The following is a 23,083-nucleotide window of genomic DNA, read 5'->3' on the forward strand; positions in this document are numbered from 1 at the left end:
CTGTGGGCTGCCTCGGTCCCTCCTGTGCCCCAGTGGGGCGGGGCCCGGCACCGGCACCGACGGTGGGCCTGAGCTCTGCAGCACAGCGCTCCCAACCCGGGGCGGTGTGGGGGGCGGAAAAGCTCGCCTTGGGTCGAAAATGACAAGTGTGTGTGTGTGATTAATATTAGGCTCTGTTTTTGTGGGACACAATATATGTTGACCCAACCCTTCTGATACTTCAGAACTCATCAGCTAAACGGAATGAACTTTAGACAGTGAAGTTCGCGGTGGTTACTGGTTGTGTTTTTATTTTTTACTTGCAATGACATCCTATCCTTGTATTTGCTTTTCTAGATTTTCCTGGCATCTGTCATCCTTAAACCTTGTACCCAGGGTTGGGCATCACCGGGCACCATGACGGCTGCCGAGAATGTGTGCTATACGTTAATTAACGTGCCAATGGACTCGGAACCTCCATCGGAAATGAGCTTAAAAAATGATCTAGGTAAACCTTGATGATACTTTGGAAATGAAAGGCTCCTTTGCACTTCAAGTTTCTTTATCATTAGAAATGCTTAATTTTTGTCTTCAGCTTTTTCTAGGATCTCTTCAATAGACTTTTTGTCTTATTAAAAATGGAAACTTTTGTTACCTTTAGACGTACTGGTTTTTGGAAATAAAACATCTCAGTCCAGCTTCGTAAAGCTAAGGAAATGTAATAATTTAGTTGTTAGATAGTCTTAAAAATAACATAATGGCTTGTGTGGTGTAATATATTATGCTTAAATATATCTGACAATTCTCTGTAGGTAACAGGTTGAGGGAATGTGTATTTGAATGTCTTAGTTCCTTTGTGCATGTAACATATTACCTAGCTTGTAAAACCAAAAGAACTTTGTTTTCACCTGTTGACCAAATGAAGTCAACACAAGAATACACATGTATTTTCTAGAAAGGTTTAACTTTTCATTTTTAAAACATACAAAAAACAAGAACTATATTTCTGAATTTTAAAAGTGTACACTGTCTCCTTTTTGTAATTCTGTAAAGAAAATTTTTAAGTAACCCATATTCCAAAATAATGATTCTTGTTTAATTAAACTACTAAAATAAGTTTAACTTAAACTGATAACGACTGTTTAGAATAGAGTGAAAATTATGCTTCAGGTCTTGAAAGTATCTTTTAGAAAGATAGTTTGCAGTTTGAAAGGAGACAATATTTTGTGTATTCCCACCTCTTACTAAGTAGTAATGGATTTTAGTTCACTTATTAGGTTTCAATTGAGGTCTATTTTTAGAGAAGGAAAACGAAACCCTGTTTTATGGCATTTAAACTGATACCTTTATATACAAAAGCTGTGTGTGTGTGTGTGTGTGTGTGTGTGTGTGTGTGTGTTCATACTTATAGTAGAATGGAATGAAAATCAATGAATAAACTTTAATTATTTTTAGACCCCCAAAATACTTAAGGTTATAACTAGAAAGGTAAAGAACAAAACCTATCCTTAATTGTAAACAATACCCTTTTTTAATTGCAGCTGCCTTGACTAACCTTCCCTAACCAAAAGAGTTTTGATGAGAAAAAGTTTAGAAGTAGTTTCCAATTTGTGTAACAAATACTTTTTGTTTGGTGAAATCATTGCTTTACCTACACTTTTCTTTACCTTTAATCACTCACTGGATATGTGCTCTGATGGCTGTATATTCTCTGAAGTATGAAGTAATATTCTGGTGAATTGAATTGATATTTCAAAGTTTCCATATCTTTTGGTAGTGATCATAAAGGAACAGAAGTTTTGAAAATTTTGAAGATGTGGATAAAAGCAACCCCCTACTCAATTTGAATTGTTAAAATAATTGGAAATTGGTGTTGAGGAGGCTTCAAATATAAATGGTGTAGATTTTTATTTTTTTTACTCAGAAAGGAAGGTTTGTGACAAAGAGAGGAAAACCTGTATTGTGAATACAACTTTGGCCACTTAGAACTCTGCCTATTTTGTGGTTATAGTTATCAGCTACTGACATCTCTCCTGATGCTTTGTTTTTGTCCTCTTCACAGATTTAACAACTCAAAGTTTGCCCAGATTGGCACTCCATCCTTCAACATTTATTTCTTGACTTGACATGGCACATGCCAATTTTTATTAATATATGGCAGGAGATATAATACTCTATAGCAGGGAGAGATGTATGAGAATTTAGTCAGTTTTAAACAAAAATACTGACCCTTACGGGATAAATATGTTAATAACCCTCACTTTGTTTTCAGTTCAAATATCTGAGGATATTCTCTGTTCTGCAACATGTTAAAATATCATACCAAGCCAGGAATAGATACTTAGCCTTTGGGGGCTAGAATGAACTTTTGTTTTGCCTAGTACAATTCTTCCAAAGCTTAAATCCTTCTATAACTCTATACCAACTGTAGTTTCTGTCTCTTTGGCAACAGCAAAGAACTCTTTATGTAGTAGCTACTTTGCTGTAAGTATTAGAAATTTATCTTTTGTTTTTTGCTCATGATAACTCTAAGATTATTAAGTACCTTTGTCTTCCCTCTGTCCTTCTAGATACTTGTTTATTTTTATGATCAAAACAGTTGTAGCATTGTGCTTGTCTCTTATATTTCTGCCTTTGAATTTTGGATCCAAAAGATCTACCATAAATTCTTTAGTATTCAAAGATAATGCTGTAAAGTTATAGATGGTTTTACATAAAATACTTTATAGTGCATATTTTTTTAGACTAAGTAACAATAAACTAGCACCTTATCTTAAATGTGTTATCCTTAATTCTAAACAGTGGCTACTAATCTAGTACAATTTATTTTTTAAAAAAATATATTTTATTGTTTTTTTACAGAGAGGAAGGGAGAGGGATAGAGAATTTGAAACAGCGATGAGAGAGAAACATCGATCAGCTGCCTCCTGCACACCCCCTCCTGGGGTTGTGCCCGCAACCAAGGTACATGCCCTTGACCGGAATCGAACCTGGGACCTTTCAGTCCGCAGGCCGACGCTCTATCCACTGAGCCAAACCGGTTAGGGCTAATCTAGTACAATTTAAATTTTTCCAATTTTTACGTAATTCCTTAAAGATTCTAAAGTTTTATAGTCTGTAGGAATATGGTGGGATCTTGGGATTAATCTAGTCTTCAGTTCCCAATCTTTTTGAGTTTGAGGATCTCCTAATGTTGAAAACATATCAGTGATCACTCCTTCCCTCAATAATGGTTGTAACTTTGGTTGAGAAAATATATACGGACTAAAAACTACTTTGAATTCAGAAGCTCTTAATGGCACATATTTACATTTTGAAACATAGCTGCTTGCATGTTTGAGACATACATTATTTACTATACCTATACATTTATGGTCTCTGCATTAATTCCATTGGTTAGGGACCAGAGATATAATCTAGTGCCTTCATATTATATGTAACGAATCACAGATAAATCACCTGTGGAAAGTCATACAGCTTGTTTGTGGCATGACCAGATTGAGGTCCCTTGTTATTTGGGTTTGTGCCTTTATTATCATTGCTGCTGATAAAGTGAGAAAATGGTTTTACTTTGTTAATTGCTTTTGAAATTATTTAAGAAATTTTCTGTTGAAATAATTGTTTTATTTAAAAATTTTTAAATCAGAAAAAGGAGATGTGAAGTCAAAGACTGAAGCTTTGAAGAAAGTCATCATCATGATTCTGAATGGTGAAAAGCTTCCTGGACTTCTGATGACCATCATTCGTTTTGTGCTACCTCTTCAGGATCACACCATCAAAAAATTACTTCTGGTATTTTGGGAAATTGTTCCTAAAACCACTCCAGATGGGAGACTTTTACATGAAATGATCCTTGTATGTGATGCATATAGAAAGGTAAACTAAACCATAATTATCTGTGAATATTGCTTTGATTTTAGATAATTGTAAAACTGGTGGAAAGGGCTTTATTTTACTTGTAGAAACTGAAGTTATAAGGAGTTACTGTAAAAAGTTTTATTGTTACTTTTTCCAGACACTTCCTATGCATTTTTATGTGTTGTTAATAAAAACAGTGACACAGAATCTCTCTATATAAAAGCCTAAGCAACCATTACGACCCGACGACTGGCTAATAGCTGTGACATGCACTGACCACCAGGGGGCAGATGCTCAACGCAGGAGCTGCCCCCTGGTGGTCAGTGCACTCGCTCCCACAGCCAACCTCCCGTGGCCAGCCAACCTCCTCCGGTCCCTCCCCTGGCCGATTGGCCCCATCAGGACTGGGCGAGACAGCCCTGATCAGCTGGGAGGGATCCCACCCATGCACAAATTCATGCACTGGGCCTCTAGTATAAGATAATTGATGACAAATAAAAATTGCTTTCATTAACAGGAATCTGATGAAAATGATGTGATAATCTAGGTCTTTCTCAAACCCACTTACTGATTTTTTTCTTTGGAAAATTTTGCATTAATATATTATTTTTTAATTCTGGAACTCAACACTTTCTATTTAAATTTTTATATCAGGATCTTCAGCATCCTAATGAATTTATTCGAGGATCCACTCTTCGTTTTCTTTGCAAATTGAAAGAAGCAGAATTGTTAGAACCTTTAATGCCAGCTATTCGTGCTTGTTTGGAGCATCGTCACAGCTATGTTAGAAGAAATGCTGTTTTGGCCATCTATACTATCTATAGGTAAATAAGATATTCCTTTGGCCTAAAACTGTGAGGTGTTTATTCTTTTACATTAGAGGTTCCAAAGTGGTTTCTTACAGATTGTATGTAGCTTGCATATGTGTTTCATTTGGCCTAAATAAGATTTTTTCCCTTAATTATCATTAAGTTGTCAACATGAAAAGTCAAAAGATCTGGCAACACTGGGTCTTAGTTTCTGCATGACAACAATCTGCTGAATTCAGTGATAAGTAGCCCCCTTTTAAACAGGTTGTACACTTTCCAGTTTATGACAATGCCTGTCATTCTCAGTTGTGTTACTCCAGCCCACTTAATTAATTTATTAATTTAGCTCCTAAAGGCTTTGTTTTGAGTTTTGACTGTTTTAGAATTCTCTTTTTGTGGAATGTGGGTCTTTTTACCCTTCCTTAGAGGCCTTAAGGAGGGAACTTTTTAAGGAAGGATTGCAATTCTCAACTAATTCCTCTTACTAGAAAGCTGAAGATTTTGAACTTTAAAAACATTCAAAGAACCAGTTAGATCAGTGGTTCTCAGCCTTCTGGCCCTTTAAATACAGTTCCTCATGTTGTGACCCAACCATAAAATTATTTTTGTTGCTACTTCATAACTGTAATGTTGCTACTGTTATGAATCATAATGTAAATATTTGATATGCAGGATGGTCTTAGGCGACCCCTGTGAAAGGATCGTTTGACCGCCAAAGGGGTCGCGACCCACAGGTTGAGAACTGCTGAGTTAGATGAAGCTAGAATGCTTGGTTTTTATAATCACTGGTGTCAATCCATTAGAAGTAGGATGTAATTTTTATAAATATCTTTGTACTTTAATAGTTGATTATTATGTAATTTTACAGTTCTTTTACTGTTATGTTAGATTTTGTTTTCTGTTAGGGAAAGTGGTACTGTGGTTAATAACGTAGAGTTTCTTGAAAGCTACCATACAGACTACACAAATTTCAGTATTTAAACTACCAGTACATGCACAAAAATTATGCCATTAAGACAATTGGAAATTTGAACACTAGCTATATGATGATATTAAGGAATTGTTAAATTTTTAAGGTCTGATAAAGGGTATTATGATTAGTTTTATAAAGAAGGAATTCTCAATTTTAGAAAACATACCAGGGTATTCCAAAAAATATATATACACTTTAACAGCTGATTCTATTACACTTTGAAAATGAAATGTATTTTAATAAATACTGCCTTTCTAATTATTCAAAGTGTGTGTACATTTTTGACACCCTCTATTTACAAAAGAAATGATAAGTGGTCTGGGATTTATTTCAAAATAATATGGGAGGAGAGGGATATCGATGTAACAAAAATGGTTGTGAATGAATAATTCTTGAAGTTAGGTAATAGCTTTTAATAAGCCAGTTATTATTCTGTTAGAAATACTTAAAAATTTCCAAAATAAGAAATGACTAAGTAAATCGGCTAATAAATATAGTGTATAACTAGTAAAATTCAAGGGATGCTTTTTTTCTCTGATAATTCTTTAAGAATGATCTTTAAGTACCTTGAGGATGTCATCATGAGCATTGATATTTTATTCCTAAAGTATATGAAAGGCAATTACTTGAGATAGTCAGTTGTTAGATAGCATGCTGAATAAATTAGCTTTTTCTGTACTGAACTATAAAAGTATAATTTGATAACTTAATAGATAAGATGTAAGCTTGTGATTCCTACACACAATTTTCTAATTGATTTAAAGTTTTAAAACACAAAACAATTGATACTGTTATAAAGTTTGATAAAGATTAATTTTGGCAGTGTTCATAGAGTTATAAAATAAAATAACAAAATAGGATTTTATTAAACATGGATATTACTTGTTTTATTTCAAGAAATTTTGAACATCTTATACCTGATGCTCCTGAACTGATACATGATTTTCTGGTGAATGAGAAGGATGCAAGTTGCAAAAGGAATGCATTTATGATGCTAATTCATGCAGATCAGGTAAGTACTTTAAAAAAAAATAACTTTTATGACTGTACTTAAATGAGAATTAAAAGTATTACAGCCCAGCCTAGCCTGTTTGGGGACACCCTCTATTTACAAAAGAAATGATAAGTGGTCTGGGATTTGCTTCAAAATAATAGTGGAGGAGAGGACGTGGAGAGGGGTATCAATGTAACAAAAATGGTTGTGAGTGAATAATTCTTGAAGTTAGGTAATAGCTTTTAATAAGCCAGTGTCCCAGGTTCAATTCTAGTCAAGGGCACGTACCTCAGTTGCAGGCTCCATCCCGGCCAGGGGCCTTGGTCGGGGTGCATGCAGGAGGCAACCAATCGATGTGTTTCTCTCACATTGATATTTTTCTCTGTCTTTCCCTCTCTCTCCCACTCTCTCTAAAAATCAGTGAAAAAATATCCTAGGGTGGTGATTTAAAAAAAGAGTATTACAGTCCAGCTGGTGTGGTTCAGTGGTTGAGTGTTGACATATGAACCAGATCACAATTCTATTCCCTAGTTAGGGAACATGCCTGGGTTGTGGGCTCAATCCCCAGTAAGGGTGGGCAGGAGGCAGCCCATTAATGATTCTGTCTCATCATTGACGTTTCTATCTCTCTCTCCCTCTCCCTCTCCCTCTCTCTGAAATCAATAACAACATATTTTAAAAAAAGTATTACATAGGCCTAATCCAGTTTTTAGACAGTAATTTGTGATTTGTATATTTTGATTTTTTTTAGATTTTTAAATTTAATTTGTATAAAAATACAGTGGTTTTTCTTAACCCTTCTCTGGAATATTGTTTATATATATTCTTTTTCAAAGTAAACATTTAATAACAACCACTTTACAGGTTTTCCAGATTGAAATTATGGCCATATTCTGTAGCCTTCTACTTTGGGGTTTTGATGTCTGTTTTTCCTTCTCTTGGTATAGATCTAAAATTGTTTAACAAAGAAAAACAGTAGCTTTGTATAAGATCCACCCTGAGCCATGTCTGTGAAAGCAGGGGTGCTTTCAATGTAGATGTGTGTTCCTATAGACTTCAAGTTTCATGAGTGAATATCAACTCTACATCCAGCTCAGCTGGTGGTTAAAGTATATGGATCTGCTGGTGGCTAGCAGTGACTTTGCACATCTTGGTGGCATGTAATCTTAGAATTTTTATTATCTAGTATTTATCAAAATGTGAGAAATACGCATGAAGATTGAAAAATAGAGAGTCTATTCACACCTCTGAAATTTAGATGCTGCTGTTTTATCTTTATAAATAAAACTATAAGAAAACTACTTATTTAGGTCACAATGTTTCGTCCTCATGTAGAGTTGGTTTTAGTGATGTGTTTTTGGTGTTACCTACATGAAGGGATATAATCAGAAATAGTTCGATAAAATTTGTTGATACTTTTACTGTAGAGATGTTGTTGAGGCCATAGTTCTCTATATCAGTGTTTGGTATATGAAATTTTTCTTCTTGATCTCAGAAATAGGAAGAACTATACTCCAAAGCAGCTGGTTTCTTTTGATTGTATAAATCCCTAAATCATATACCCTGAATACATAGTATTTTTCTCCTTGGTTTAACTGCAAGAAAATTCAGACCCCAGATTTGTGACTCATTTCTAAAACATATATTTGACTTTATGGCTTATATTTATATGTTAACTTTATTTTTTTTGTCATTAGTTAATTTTTCTTTGCCCTGATTTCCTCATTTGTTTTCTATTTAGTTGTGTATGTTTTTTTAAGTTGCATTAAGTCCTTTTATTGAATGAGGTGGAGTTTGATAAATATATTCTTATTTTTTTAGGATCGAGCTTTGGATTACCTAAGTACTTGTATTGATCAGGTTCAGACATTTGGAGACATTCTTCAGTTGGTTATTGTTGAGCTAATTTATAAGGTAAGACTTATAAATTTTACCCAATGATGGGTAAAATAACCTTGAACAGTTTAAGATAAGATAAAATAGTCTTTCTAGAAAGCTCTTTAATTGCTAGGATAATATATTTTAACTAGAGGCTCAGTACAGGGATTCGTGCACCGGTGGGGTCCCTTGGCCTGGCCGGTGCCCTCTCGCAATCCAGGACCCCATGGGGAATGTCAGACTGCCAGTTTCAGCCTGATCCCTGTTGGCCAGTCTCTTAGGCTTCTTATATATATAGACTTGAGGCTTGATGCATGAAATTCACGCAAGGGGCTCGGTCCTTGGCGGGGGCTTGCCTCAATGATGGCTTGCCTCAGCAGTGGCTTGCCTTGGCCCTCGCAGCCCTGGCTTTGTCTGGAAGGTTGTCCTGAAGGACGTCCGGAAGTCGTTCGGCTGTCTGGTCTAATTAGCATATTACGCTTTTATTATTATAGGTAGTAGACACAATGTCTCATCCCAAGTTGGTTGTCATCTTCAGATGTTTTTATAAGTCTACTAGAGGCCCGGTGCACAAAAATTTGTGCCCGGGGGGGGGGGGGTCCCTCAGCCCGGCCTGTGCCCTCTCACAGTCTGGGACCCTTCAGGCAATGTCCACCTGCTGGCTTAGGCCTACTCCCCAGGGGGATTGGGCCTAAGCTGGCAGTCAGACATCCCTCTGGCAGCCCGGCAGCCCTCGGGGGATGTCCACTTGCCAGCGGGGAGCAGACCTAAGCTGCAGTCGGACATCCTTAGCACTGCTGAGGAGGCAGGAGAGGCTCCCACAACCACCACTGTACTGGCAGCCATCAGCCTGGCTTGTGGCTGAGCAGAGCTCCTCTCATGTGAGAGCACACTGACCACCAGAGGGCAGCTCCTGCATTGAGTGTCTGCCCCCTGGTGGTCAGTGTGTGTCATAGTGACCAGTCATTCCCAGTTATTCTGCTGTTAGGGTCAATTTGCATATTACCCTTTTATTATATAGGATTCTTAGCTTTCAAGTTAAGATAACTAGCATCCCATAAGCTGACATCTATTTTAAAAAATGTATTTGAAATCAACTGTCCATGAAGTCAGTTGGAACCTAAATGTTTTCTTCTCCAGGTCTGTCATGCTAATCCATCAGAAAGGGCTCGTTTTATTCGTTGCATCTATAACTTATTACAGTCATCTAGTCCTGCTGTAAAATATGAAGCCGCTGGAACTTTAGTGACTCTCTCCAGTGCACCTACTGCAATCAAGGTACTGATTATTTATTTTGGTGCCAGTTAAATTATAGGTACTCTGTTTTATCGCTTATGATTTAGTGACATTGCAATTTACTATGTGGTTACATAGCATTGCATGATACGGAGATAACAGCTACAAATTACACGAAATTATTTGATTCCTTATGTAGTCTGACTTTCCTTCTTTTCTTCCTTTCTGTTTTCATACATAAATACATGGAGAGAAAGAGAGATAGAAAATACCAATATTTCTAGTTTCAGGGTAATGGTTCTGGTTAAGCTATCTCCCCATACTTTACATTGAAACTTAGATCTGGGAGAATGAATTCTGGATCCTAAATGATGGGTTCTATAAAAGGTTCCAGTAAGTATATTCAGTAATGGAATATTATCTTTCTCTTCTTTAGTTATTGTATCAAAACTATATAAGGAATCCCTACTATGTTCAGAGAATGAATTATTCTAGAAAGCCAGATTGTATAAATAGGAGAATTTACTGCTATATACACCAATACTTTAAATTATTAAAAGACTTTTTATATTAAAATAATTTAAAACTTAGAAGTTGCAAAAATAGGACAAAGTTCCCATTACCTTTCATCCAGCTTTCCATAATGTTCATGCCTTACATAACGATTGTATAATTATCAAAACCAAGAAATTGCAATTGGAACAATATTATTACCTAAATTATAGACTAATGCACTTTTTCTTTCCCAGGATCCAGTCCAGGCCTACATTACACTTAGTTGTCATATGTTAGTCTCCTCCAGTCCCTTACAGTTCCTCAACCTGTCCTTGTTTTTCATGATCTTGAGATTTTTGAAGAGTATTGAGTCATTTTGTAAAATATCCTTCAATTTGGGTTTGTCTCGTATTTTCTCATTATTATGGTGAAGCTATACATTTTGGAGAATACCACAGAAGTCTAAGTATCATAAAGGAGTACATGATGTTGATATATCTTATTAATGGTAATGTTAACTTTGATCAATCAGTTAAAGTGGTGTCTGCCAGATTTCTCCACTATTGAATTATGAATTTTTCTTTCACAATTAGTAATATCATGGGAAGATACTTTGTACATTTGGTTTATTTCTTGTCAAACTTGCACCAACCAATTTTAGCATCCATCAGTGGACCTTTTCTACAGCAGTTATTACTGTGGTATTTTAGTGGTAATTTTCTATTTTCCTCTTTTACATGTACTAATTGGAGTTCTGCAAGGAAGAGCTGCCCCTTCTCCTTCCTCTGTCTTTTTTTCTTTCTTTCTTTATGTCAGTAAGGATATTTTTATTGCATGGATTATAATCCAATATTATATTGTCATTTATTTTGTTAATCAAATTGTTCTAGGTCATTGGGAGCTCTTGGAGTTTTGCTCCTCTGCTTTTCATAACTCAGGGTCATCTTAATATTCTTGATTTTTCTGCAATATAATGCAGGTGTGTTGGACCTAAAGTAAAAGGTGCTTAGTAGCTATACTTTTGGGGATTGTTTACCTGCTTTTTTCTCCCTTGTTCCTTAATATCAATCCTTAATTTTTGGTGGTTAATAAGTAGCCTATAGCAGTCCCTTTTCCTCCTTTTAATTTCTGATGCTTTTAATCGTTTGTAAACTTGAAAAACAATGATATTTATTAGAATTTAGGGAATAGAAGAATATATTCCTCTGGAAAAAATGCATAAATTTTTAATGTGGGAGTAGTGAATATATTTTGGCTTCTTGGGGATTTGTTTTCCTTCTTATTTTCAGATTCTATGTTAAAGATAGATGAATGTGTTCTTAAATGTATTTCTTTTTTACATAGGCTGCTGCTCAGTGTTACATTGATTTAATTATTAAGGAGAGTGACAACAATGTAAAGCTCATAGTTCTGGATCGATTGGTCGAATTAAAGGAGCATCCTGCTCATGAACGAGTACTACAGGTAAATGTTTGAAAGAGAAATCTTAAATAAAATCTTTTTCAAATTGAGATAATTTCCAAACCTTGCCATCTTTGTTAGCTTAAATGCTTGGAGACTGGGCAGTTTAAATTTTGCTCAGCTAAAGTATAACTCTTGAGTCATCATTGCCTTTTGGGGTATTGTCTTTGCTATTAAAAAATATTTCTAACATATATTATCTTTTATCTTTTCTATTTGTATTGCACTTGGTATTCTTAGCGATCGAGATAGATTTGTTTTGATTTGGATGTAATTTATATTTCTTGGAAAATAATTGTACCAACTGATTGAAATAAAAGCTTCTTAGATTCTAGAATATTATCAGCATAACTATTAATCTGTGATAATAATGATTATTATAAAAATAAAGCCCCAGAACAGCTAAAGTCATGCTGATCCTGCATCAGAACATCAAAAGTTTTCTATAAAGGACATTATTGGGAAAATTGAAGAAATGTGAATATAGACTTTATATTAGTTAATAGTATTAGTATCAATAAGTTCTCTTAATTTGATAATTGTATTGTGGTTATAGAAGAAATTCTTAATACACTAACATGTTTAGGAGTAGAGAGAGTATGATAAAGCATATATGGCAAAATCTTAACTACTAGTGAATATAAGTGAAGGCTATATAGGAGTTTATTCCTAGACTTTTTAGAACTTGTCAGTGAAATTTTTAAAAGATATAAAGTTTTAAAGAAGTAAAATCATTGACAAATTAATTTTGGTATATTTTAAAATATTTATCTGCCATACATTTTTAAGTATGCATCTTTAAAATATTACATTTTCCTGCTGAGCCAGATGTCCCCCGAATACCCTTTTTGTTTGTTTTGTCCAATTTATGGCCATAGATCATCATATCTGATTGTTATGTCCCTTAAGTCTTTAATTTGAGCAGTTTGTTTGTTTGTTTTTAATTAATTTTAGAGAGGGGGGAAGGCAGAAAGAGAATCCAAAAATTAAGGATTGATATGAAAGAGATTTGTTATTCCATTTATTTATGCATTCATTGGTTGTTTCCTGTATGGGCCCTGACCAGGGATCAAACTGCATATCAGGACTCGGCTCTAACCAACTGAGCTACCCAGTCAGGGCGAGTAATTTTTTTTTCATGACATTGACTTGTTGAAGACACAAGACCAGTTGTCCTGTAAGATGCCCCTCCTCTGGCCCAGCTGGCATTGACTCATGAATCAAGAGGCACTGGTTTGATTTCCGGTCAAGGTACATGCCTGGGTGCAGACTTGATCCCCAGTGGGGGGCATGCAGGAGACAGCCGATCAGTGTTTCTCTTTCATCGATGTTTCTATCTCTCCCTCTCCCTTCTTTCTCAAAAATCAATAAAAAGAGCCTGCACCAGTTTGGTTCAGTGGATAGAGCATTGGTCCTCGGATTGAAGGGTCTTAGATTCGATTTTGGTCAAGGGCACAACTCTGGTTGCAGGCTCAATCCCAGCCCTGGTTAGGGCGAGTGCAGGAGGCAACCAATCGATGTGCCTCTCTCACATCCATGTTTCTTTCTCTGTGTCTCTCTCCCTCCTTTCCACTCTCTAAAAATTCAATGAAAAAAATACCCTTGGTGAGGATTAACAAAAATGTAATAAAACCAATGAAAACATACTTTTTTTAAAAAGATGCCCCACCCTAGCTATTTTGGCTCAATGGCTAGAGCTTCAGCCTGTGGATAGAAGGGTCCTAGGTTTGATTCCTGTCAAGGGGACATGCCTGGATTGTGGGTTCGATCCCCAGTAAGGGGTGTGCAGGAGGCAGCCAATCAATGATTCTCTCTCATCATTGATGTTTTTATCTCTCTCCCTCTCCCTTTCTCTCTAAATCAATTATATATATATATATAAATAAAATGATGCCCCTCCTCTGGATATCTGGTTACTTTCTGGTGGTGTCATTTAGCTTGTTCCTTAGACTTCTGTATTTCTTATAAATTCTTAGTTTATATGAAACGTGATAGAGTCAGAGTAAACATTTTCAGTTTGAATGCATCTTATGTGATATTGTATATTTCATATTATATCATTTCAAGAGACCAAAAATATCTGGTTCTTCCACTCAAGTGATCTTGTTGTTGATCAAAGAATTAAGATGATGGACAGAACCCTACATTCTTCAGTTAAGATTTTCTTCTTGTGACTAGAAATACTGTTGTTATTTCTGGATATTTTGTTCTTTTTCAGGATCTGGTTATGGACATCCTAAGAGTTTTGAGCACACCAGACTTAGAAGTACGCAAGAAAACGCTGCAGTTAGCACTAGATCTTGTCTCTTCTAGAAATGTTGAAGAGGTAAGACAAAACTCTGACAGCAGTTTGTAATCTATGAGGCCATACATGTTGTAATTCTTGCTTATTTTTACTTTGTTCGATAGCTGGTTATTGTCCTGAAGAAGGAAGTGATTAAAACAAATAACGTGTCTGAGCATGAAGATACTGACAAATACAGACAACTCCTTGTGCGAACATTGCATTCCTGTTCTGTCCGATTTCCAGATATGGCTGCAAATGTTATTCCTGTGGTATGTGATTCTGATTACCTTACTTTTGAAATTCACTAAAAGAATTTTTAAAATTCCAGTTAGTCAATAGTAAAATGCTAACTCTTAACTCAGAGGAATAAGGACTTTGACTTCTTTCTCTTCATCAAAACAACAACAAATAACATAGTGACAAAAATATCTCCACATATTATTATAATTGATGTTTGTTACTATTACCAGTAGGGCAAGTAAGTATTTCTTTCAGAGTAAGTTGAAGGATTCAGTTATAGGAGAAATTCACATATCTAGAATATTTTGTTTTCTGTCACTGTCAGATTAATGAGGTATGTTATTGCAATTTGAAATTTTGCCATTGAGCTCTGAATTTTTTTTCTAAAATGATTTTACTTTTAGTTACAATGTAGGAGGATCCAATTAATTTATGCTGCACATAAAACAAAAGTCGTGACTGTTTACATTAATGGTGCTTGTCTCTCAACTTACAGTTTGTTATACATTTGAAAGTTATTAATACATGCTTTGCACATTAATTTACTTAAACCTTACTAAAAATTGCTTAAGGTTATTAAACCTTAAGTTTAAATTGTTATCCCATTTCCTTTTTTTCCTAGTTAATGGAATTTCTTAGTGACAGTAATGAAGCGGCAGCTGCTGATGTCTTGGAGTTTGTTCGTGAAGCCATTCAGCGCTTTGATAACCTGAGAATGCTTATTGTTGAGAAGATGCTTGAAGTCTTTCATGCTATTAAATCCGTCAAGTAGGTTTAAAATCTGTTTAAATGTAAAGTTGAGTAAGCACTTTACCAATATCTGTCTTTAAAGAGCCAGTTGATAAAAAATATAAGAGTGGGAAGATGACTTAAGACAATCAAGACAAAAATAAGAATGACAATATTACTTTATACCCACCCTTGGTAGATCCATAATCTGTGGGCAAATTTTTTTTATAGTTGTTAACTAGATTTCTTTATCCTTATTTCCTTTAAAACATTGTGAATCCTAAAGTGACTAAGAACATATTTTTTAAAGGTATTACTTTTTAGATATCATTATTTATTTATATTTCCTTTATCATTTATTGAAGTGAAAGATTACAAATGCAACCTAAATCTGATGTGTTTTTCTTCAGATGGCCTTTACTAATGAGAAAGGACTTTGCCATCCAAACTTTGTTTGATTTAAAGCATCTGATGGATAGATTATAACAGACTTGCATTATATCTGCATAGGTAGAAAATAAGGGGCCATTACAAAGTTGTTTTCTGATTGAAAATGTATTGACGTTTGTGGAAGTGAGAAAGATTTGCTTTCTTTGTGAGGAAAAAAAATCAAAGTTTTGCTTTTGGCAGCCATGATCTCTAGAATTCTTCAGTTTCTAGATTTTATTAAAAAGTGAATTTAATGAAAATCTTAGGGAAAAGATGACTAAAGACTTTATTTAGTTTGACATTTTTAACTAGAAAATGGTTGCTTTCTTTTTTTGTTGTTACTGATCCTTTTGTACTCCTTCCTTGTTCATTGTACTTGTCAGCATCCTGCCTGTACTTTTCAGTGACTACAAATAAAAAGTACTTTTCACATTGAAAAGAATAATTTTTTATAGTAGTAAGTGATAAGATAAACTTTTGCCTTAACTCTGTTGTAAATGGAAGATAACACCTCTCTGGGAAACATTTTGGTATTTTATTTTCACTACTGGGTTTACCAGTCTTAAGGTGTTCCTACTAAAGATAGATGAGGGCACTTATTTTTCTTTTAATGCTTGTGATTTCTGGGAGAATTAAAGAAACTTAGTGTCTTTGTTATATTTCTTAAAATGTCATTCATAATCCCTTGGAACTACAGAATCTTGTTTTCTTACTTGAACTTAAATTCACAAAGAAAAATTGCTTCAAGATTTGTTGACAAGTCAGTGTTTCAGAACTTGTATTCTTGCTTTAGGATTTACCGAGGAGCATTGTGGATCCTGGGAGAATACTGTAGTACCAAGGAAGACATTCAGAGTGTGATGACTGAGGTCCGAAGATCCCTGGGGGAGGTATGTTTTACTTACGTAGTAAATGCTATTTTATTTGGTGATTTTTACTTTAGTACTACTTTTTTTTTTCCCAATCTGACTTGTATGTGGTAATTTACTTTCATGTTTTTATCTGGACTAATGAACACTGAAAAATATATTTTAACTACCCAGATAATTAAGCCTTGAGAGCTGTGGGAAATTTGGGGGTTTCCCTTCCCCTGCGTTGAGCTGTAACACCTATTGTTTTATCTGTATTATTTACTCTTCTGGGAAAGATTTTATTTGAACAGAAGATTCTGTTTTAGAAAAAGACTTATAAAACTCTGCTTTAGTCTATGTGTTCTAAAAGAAGAATGCAAATATTTTAGGAACAGGGCTCACTTTATAGTATTTATGTACTAAAACTGGCAGTATTTCCTCATTCAAAAAACCATATGGGCAAATAGAAAGAACAGTGCTTTTTAGAACACCTGGGTTCCAATCTTGCTTCAGCCAATAATTAGCTCTGAGACCTTAGATATAAATTCCTTAACCTGATTGGACATCAGGTTATTTTAAAATAAAGGAACTGATGGATAATAATTGAAGACTCTTACAGCTCTTAGACAATGCGCTGATATTAAGGAATACATGCGTAGTAGCCATTTGTATGTTTTTAAAAAGGTAGTTGATGAAGTTATTTTGTAAAACTAAATCAGATTAATTTTAATTTTAATTTTTTTAATATATTTTTTATTGATTTCAGAGAGGAAGAGGGAGGGAGAGAAACATCAATGATGAGAGATAATCATTGATCAGCTGCCTCCTACACACCCATCACTGGGATCAAGCCCGCAACCCGGGCATGTGTCCTTGACCAGAATCGAACCTGGGACCCTTCAATCTGCAGGCCGATGCTCTATCCACGGAACCAAACCGGCTAGGGCAGATTTATTTTAGGAGGATGAAGGCTCTTTTGGTTAGGGAAGGGATGGAGAAGAAGAATAAGAGTATTTTGTGTTAGACACTGTCCTAAGCATTTTCTTACTAAGTAACTTGTGTGGAAAAAATTAAGATTTGCATTTAGCAGATCAAGTACCTAAGGCTCTAAGTTATTTAATTAATTTACTCAAAACCATTACAACAAGGAAGTGGCATCTAAGCACAAAACCTCTGTTCTTCTTACTACAATATTATGGGAAAGAAAGAAAATTGAGAGTTCCGAATTCCAAATATCCCATTAGGGAAATGCCTTCTCTTTGGAAATGATTGAATATTTAAATGTGATTTTGCTTGCTATTGATGTTTCCAATTTATTTTTAGATCCCAATTGTAGAATCTGAAATAAAAAAGGAAGCTGGTGAATTAAAACCTGAAGAAGAAATAAATGTGGGGCCAGTTCAGAAATTGGTAACTGAGATGGGCACCTATGCAACTCAGAGTGCCCTTAGCAGTTCTAGACCCACCAAGAAAGAGGAAGACAGGTAATTTGCAGCACTTATGCTCAGCCAGCTCTACTGTTTTCATTACTCTTGTGTATAAAACAGTCAAGTGATTTCTTTTCTCTTGCTTTTGTGACCAAAATGGAAATTTTTTTTTAATATATTTTATTGATTTTTTACAGAGAGGAAGAGAGAGAGATAGAGAGTTAGAAACATCTATGAGAGAGAAACATCGATCAGCTGCCTCCTGCACACCTCCCACTGGGGATGTGCCCGCAACCAAGGTACATGCCCCTGACTGGAATCGAACCTGGGACCTTTCAGTCCGCAGGCCGACGCTCTATCCACTGAGCCAAACCAGTTAGGGCCAAAATGGAAATCTTTGCCATTTAAGATACTTGAAAGGAAAAGGAAGTTCTCTCAGGATCATGTTGATGGTTTTAATCCTCTGTTTTTTATAAGTATTTTCATAGAAATAACTGTGTTCTGCTTAAAATTATTTTACTCATATAGAAAATGCTAAGTTGTAACTTTTAGAAAACATTTTGGAAAATTTTCTACTTTTTACTGATGGAATAAAATTTTGATGATTTCCTCATTTTACTCTAATTTTATAGTGAAGATGATGAAAATAATGCCTAAAACTTTAATGATTGCTTATTAAATGCTGGGCATTGTGCTATGTAGTTTGCCTCACATAATCTTCACAGCAACCCATTAAGTACATTATTGTCCCATTTTATAGAACAAGGATTTGAATCTTGAAGACGTTTGTAATTCACCCCAAAGGGACACAATAAATAAATACTGTAGAAAAGCTGGGATTTGAATGTAGCTCATTAGCTCGAGTACATACACCCTTCCCCATTTTCTCTTTATATTCAGCTGTTTCTTTTGTCATTTAAAGATAGGTATAAATCCATGTGTTATTTTCTTTTTCTTTTTTCCTTTAGCTTCATTCTGAGAGCTAAGGAGGGAGGTAGTTGAGATCTTACCACTGAAGGATGGCAGTGAAAGTGTTAAATAGCCTTAATTGAGTCATGCCAAAGCTGCATGCTGCTTAAGAAGTTGTTGGGTTTCATTTCCCTTGATTGCTTTGCAGACCTCCCCTGAGAGGATTCCTGCTGGATGGAGATTTCTTTGTCGCCGCCTCCCTTGCCACAACTCTGACCAAGATTGCTTTGCGCTATGTAGCTTTGGTTCAGGAGAAGAAAAAGCAAAATGTAAGTCCATTTATTCTACATTTACCCAACAAGTGAACATTGAGTGCCTACTATATGCATTGAACTGTGAGGGACCCAAAAGGGAATGCTAAAGATCCTGTGATTTAATTGGGGAAATGGACACAGTAATATAATGTTATTGTAAAATTGATGAAATAATACAGTAATAATACCTTATGATTTGTCCAGTGGAAGAGATATAAGGGTTTATGAAGTCATTTCTGTTTGCTAGAATTAGTCAAGGCTCAATGAAGAATAAGCCTTTATCCAGTATCTTCATCCAGTCAGTCATTGCCTATTTTATCCCAGAAATGTCTCCTAAATATATTGCCATTTCTATAGTTCATAATCTTCATCATAGCTTCTGACCATTCTTTGTGCTCATTTAAAATAATAATATACTTCCATTCCCCCAGCGTCTACTACCATCCTTTGTGCTACTATTCTACATTTTATTTTTACATGTCATATTATCAATCCTATGCTGCATTTTGTTATTTTTGCATTAGTTATCTTTTTTATATGCATGCACTATTTTTTTTTCAACCATTTCTTATTTATCTGGAGTCCAGACTTAGGTAGGGAGAGGGCATACTTAGCTAATAGTAAGAAGTTGAGAGTTTGGAACAGGGCAAAAGTTCAATTACCTTCCTAGGTGCCCCCGTTTTTTGGGGATTTTTTTTTAAAAATATATTTTATTGATTTTTTACAGAGAGGAAGGGAGAGGGATAGAGAGTTAGAAACATCGATGAGAGAGAAACATCGATCAGCTGCCTCCTGCACACCTCCTACTGGAGATGTGCCCACAACCAAGGTAGGTACATGCGCTTGACCGGAATCGAACCTGGGACCCTTCAGTCTGCAGGCCAACGCTCTATCCACTGAGCCAAACCGGTTAGGGCAGGGGATATTTTTTTTATGGTAAAATATACATAATGTGAAATTTACCATTTTAACTATTTTCAAGTGTACAGTTCAGTGGCATTAAGTACATTCACACTGTTGAGCAGCCATTACCACTTTCCATTTCCAAAACTTTTTATCATCCCAAACTAAAAGTGTACCCAATAAATACTTCCCCATACCCCACTCCCAGCCATAGGGAACCACTGTTCTAATTTCTTCCTCTCTGAATTTGCCTATCCTATATATCTCAAATAAATGGAATCATATAATATTTATCCTTTTGCGACTGGCTTATTTTGCTTAGCATGATGTCTTCAAGCTTTATCCATATGATAGCATGTATCAGAATTTCCTTCCTTTTTAAGGCTATCCATATAATATTCTTCTATCTGTTCTCCTGCTGAAATAGTCAATTTTCTTTTAAAGATTTTTTTAAATGAGAAAAAGTCTTATATTTACCCACATACTTACCATGTGAATGGTTTTATTTTTGTTCATTTCTTTTTTCACATTGCTAAAAGAAATAGGAGTGACAAAGAAAAATCAACCAAAAAAATGTGTCACCTCTGACACGCGTGTCATAGGTTTGCCATCACTGACTTAGGAGGTGAAGAATCTTACTTTCATGTGTTTACCTAAAAAAATAAGTGCACATATATGAGTAAAATCAGAAAACAAATATGGCAGAAAGTTAACTATTTGTGAAATGTATCATTCTTTTAACTTTTCTATTGTTGGAATTTTAAAAAGAAAGCATTGGTATGTAAGGCAGTTAGAGTAAGGCAAGACAATTAAAAAGCGGTTGCTGTCTTTTAGTTGGGGCTTAAGGTTTTAGAGGGTGGCAGCTAGCATAGAAAGGAAAAAGTAGGATGCAAAAAAGATGGAGATAAAATCCAAAAGATTTGAAATCTTATTCAAGTGAAGTGAAAGTTTTATTAGATTGTGAGTTATAAAAAGTGACATTATTGCAGTTACAAAAACATGACGATAAATAATCCATTTCTCTACTTTTCTAGTCTTTTGTCGCTGAGGCTATGTTGCTTATGGCCACTATCCTTCATTTGGGAAAATCCTCTCTTCCTAAGAAGCCAATTACAGATGATGATGTAGATCGAATTTCCCTGTGCCTCAAGGTCTTGTCTGAATGTTCACCTTTAATGAATGACATTTTCAATAAGGAATGCAGACAATCCCTTTCACACATGTTATCTGCTAAACTCGAAGAAGAGAAATTATCCCAAAAGGTAAGGTATATATGATAAAGCCATAAAAGTCCTTTGTGGCTTTTTTTTTTAATTCACTCCTCATAAAGGCCTATGAAAAGCTATCTTTCTTTCCAATTAAAGAGAAACATGTGTTTGTTTTCTCAACACAGAAAGAATCTGAAAAGAGGAATGTGACAGTACAGCCTGATGACCCCATTTCCTTCATGCAACTAACTGCTAAGAATGAAATGAACTGCAAGGAAGATCAGTTTCAGCTGAGTTTGCTGGCTGCAATGGGTAACACACAGAGGAAAGAGGCAGCAGATCCCCTGGCATCTAAACTTAACAAGGTAACAAAATGTCAAATACACTGGTAAGTTATTTAAATTGGCTGTTTAAGAAATTATTAATTAGGAAGTTGTTGGTCCCCCTGATTTTTAAAAGAAAAATAAGTTATACAGCACGCATGTCAAACTCAGGCTAACATGGGCCAAATAAACAAGGTTTAAGTTTATGTGGGCTGCAAAAAAACAAAAGCTTCAATTTTCATAGAAACGTAGGTTTATTTCGATAGAGACATGCTAAATACAAAAGGCTGAAATAAATGAGTGATTGTTAACATAAAATAATAGAACATTTTAATAAAAATTAATATTTTTTCTTGAACATTAACTTACCAGACACTGAATAACTGCACAGATCAATAAGTGTAACACTACTAAACCTTTTTTCTTCTCTGAAAGCAAAATATTTTCTGTTGCACACACCAAACAGTCAGTACAAGACTAATGACGTGGTAGTCAGCTGCTAAAATATTCGCTGCTAGTATTATTGGAGAGAAATGATGTGCCTGCGCATAAGGGAAATGAATGCAACACGATTATAGTAATCAGTCATTAGCAAATGTTGTAGTTTGTTATTAATAATTATGTGTAACAGGATATTGTAAAAATTAAGTTATGAATTTTTATTAAAACATTTCTTACATACCATTATATTGGCTGGGCTGCAAAAATATTTGTTGTGGTACGCATGCGGCCCATGGGCCATGATTTTGACATGCTTATTATACAGCATCAGTTTTTGTCAAGTCATTGTGATTGATAGTTTTGTTAAACATGATTGAAATTCAGAAGCTGATAAAGTACTCTACTATTATCCTAAAATATAAAAACCCTGGGTCCATAACGACCAGAGGCTCGACCAACCGGAAGTCAGTCCTGCAGTCAGCGCTAGGTTGCCGTGGCAACCTTCATAGCCGCTGCCACATGCTGTGATCATAGCCGCTGCCACATGCTGTGATATAAAACACAGTGTGCAAGTGATCAGAAGCGCAGGCACCACCTCCATGCCACCCCCCCACTTCCATCATTCCCACCGTCCCTGAGGTGCCCTCCCTGAGCTGTTTCCAGCAAGGCCTGGGGGAAAACCCACCCTCAGAGCGCCAGGAGCGCCCAGCGGCAGTCAGTCCTGGGTTGCCAAGGCAGAGGCCAGGGTGTGGTAGAACTCTGTGTCTGGCCCAACAGAGGGCGTGGCCGGCCTTCAAACTGGACCCCGACAGGAGGGAGGAGGGAGGAGGGAGCCCCATTCCTCACAGAATCGGCCGTTGGATAGCTTGCTATCAGTGGCCTGCCAGCCAGGAACCCCATTCACCTGCACCCTGGGTTAGTGAGGGACAACCAAACTACTGAACAGCAGGCTGCATGGGGCGACAAGGCCGGCAGGGGGGCAGTTGGGGGTGACCAGGTTGGTGGGGGGGGTGGGCATTTGGGGGCGACCAGGCTGGCAGGGGAGCAGTTGAGGGCGACCAGGCTGGCAGGGCGGGCAGTTGGGGGCAACCAGGCCGGCGGGAGGGGGGGGCAGTTGGGGGCGACCAGGTTGGTGGGGGGGCAGTTAGGGGCGACTAGGCTGGCCGAGGGGTCAATTGGGGGCGACCAGGTCAGCAGGGGGGTCAGTAAGGGGCGACCAGGCCGACAGGGGGGGCCGTAAGGGGCGACCAGTTTGGGGGCGGGGGCAGTAAGGTGCAACCAGGCCGGGGGGGCGGGCAGTAGTTAGGGGCGACCAGGCTGTGGCGAGGGGGCAGTTGGG

At 36.2% G+C, this 23,083-nt stretch overlaps 1 protein-coding gene across 1 annotated transcript in view; it reads left to right on the plus strand.

Annotated features, from left to right (window-relative positions):
- The window catches only part of COPB1 (coatomer protein complex subunit beta 1), a 32,475-nt gene that overhangs the window by 512 nt on the left and 8,880 nt on the right, over window positions 1-23,083 (plus strand). The window contains exons 2-16 of the mRNA XM_006089579.3: window positions 337-487; window positions 3,626-3,855; window positions 4,492-4,661; window positions 6,517-6,631; window positions 8,435-8,527; window positions 9,632-9,769; window positions 11,567-11,686; window positions 13,902-14,009; window positions 14,093-14,239; window positions 14,833-14,978; window positions 16,162-16,258; window positions 17,543-17,703; window positions 18,764-18,884; window positions 20,807-21,034; window positions 21,166-21,345. Of these exons, the coding sequence (XP_006089641.1) occupies window positions 397-487; window positions 3,626-3,855; window positions 4,492-4,661; window positions 6,517-6,631; window positions 8,435-8,527; window positions 9,632-9,769; window positions 11,567-11,686; window positions 13,902-14,009; window positions 14,093-14,239; window positions 14,833-14,978; window positions 16,162-16,258; window positions 17,543-17,703; window positions 18,764-18,884; window positions 20,807-21,034; window positions 21,166-21,345 (2,145 nt within the window). The 5' untranslated portion in view covers window positions 337-396. The remainder of the gene's footprint in view (window positions 1-336; window positions 488-3,625; window positions 3,856-4,491; window positions 4,662-6,516; window positions 6,632-8,434; window positions 8,528-9,631; window positions 9,770-11,566; window positions 11,687-13,901; window positions 14,010-14,092; window positions 14,240-14,832; window positions 14,979-16,161; window positions 16,259-17,542; window positions 17,704-18,763; window positions 18,885-20,806; window positions 21,035-21,165; window positions 21,346-23,083) is intronic.

This window comes from Myotis lucifugus, unplaced genomic scaffold (assembly GCF_000147115.1).
Source record: "Myotis lucifugus unplaced genomic scaffold, Myoluc2.0 scaffold_61, whole genome shotgun sequence".
Taxonomy (NCBI): domain Eukaryota; kingdom Metazoa; phylum Chordata; class Mammalia; order Chiroptera; family Vespertilionidae; genus Myotis; species Myotis lucifugus.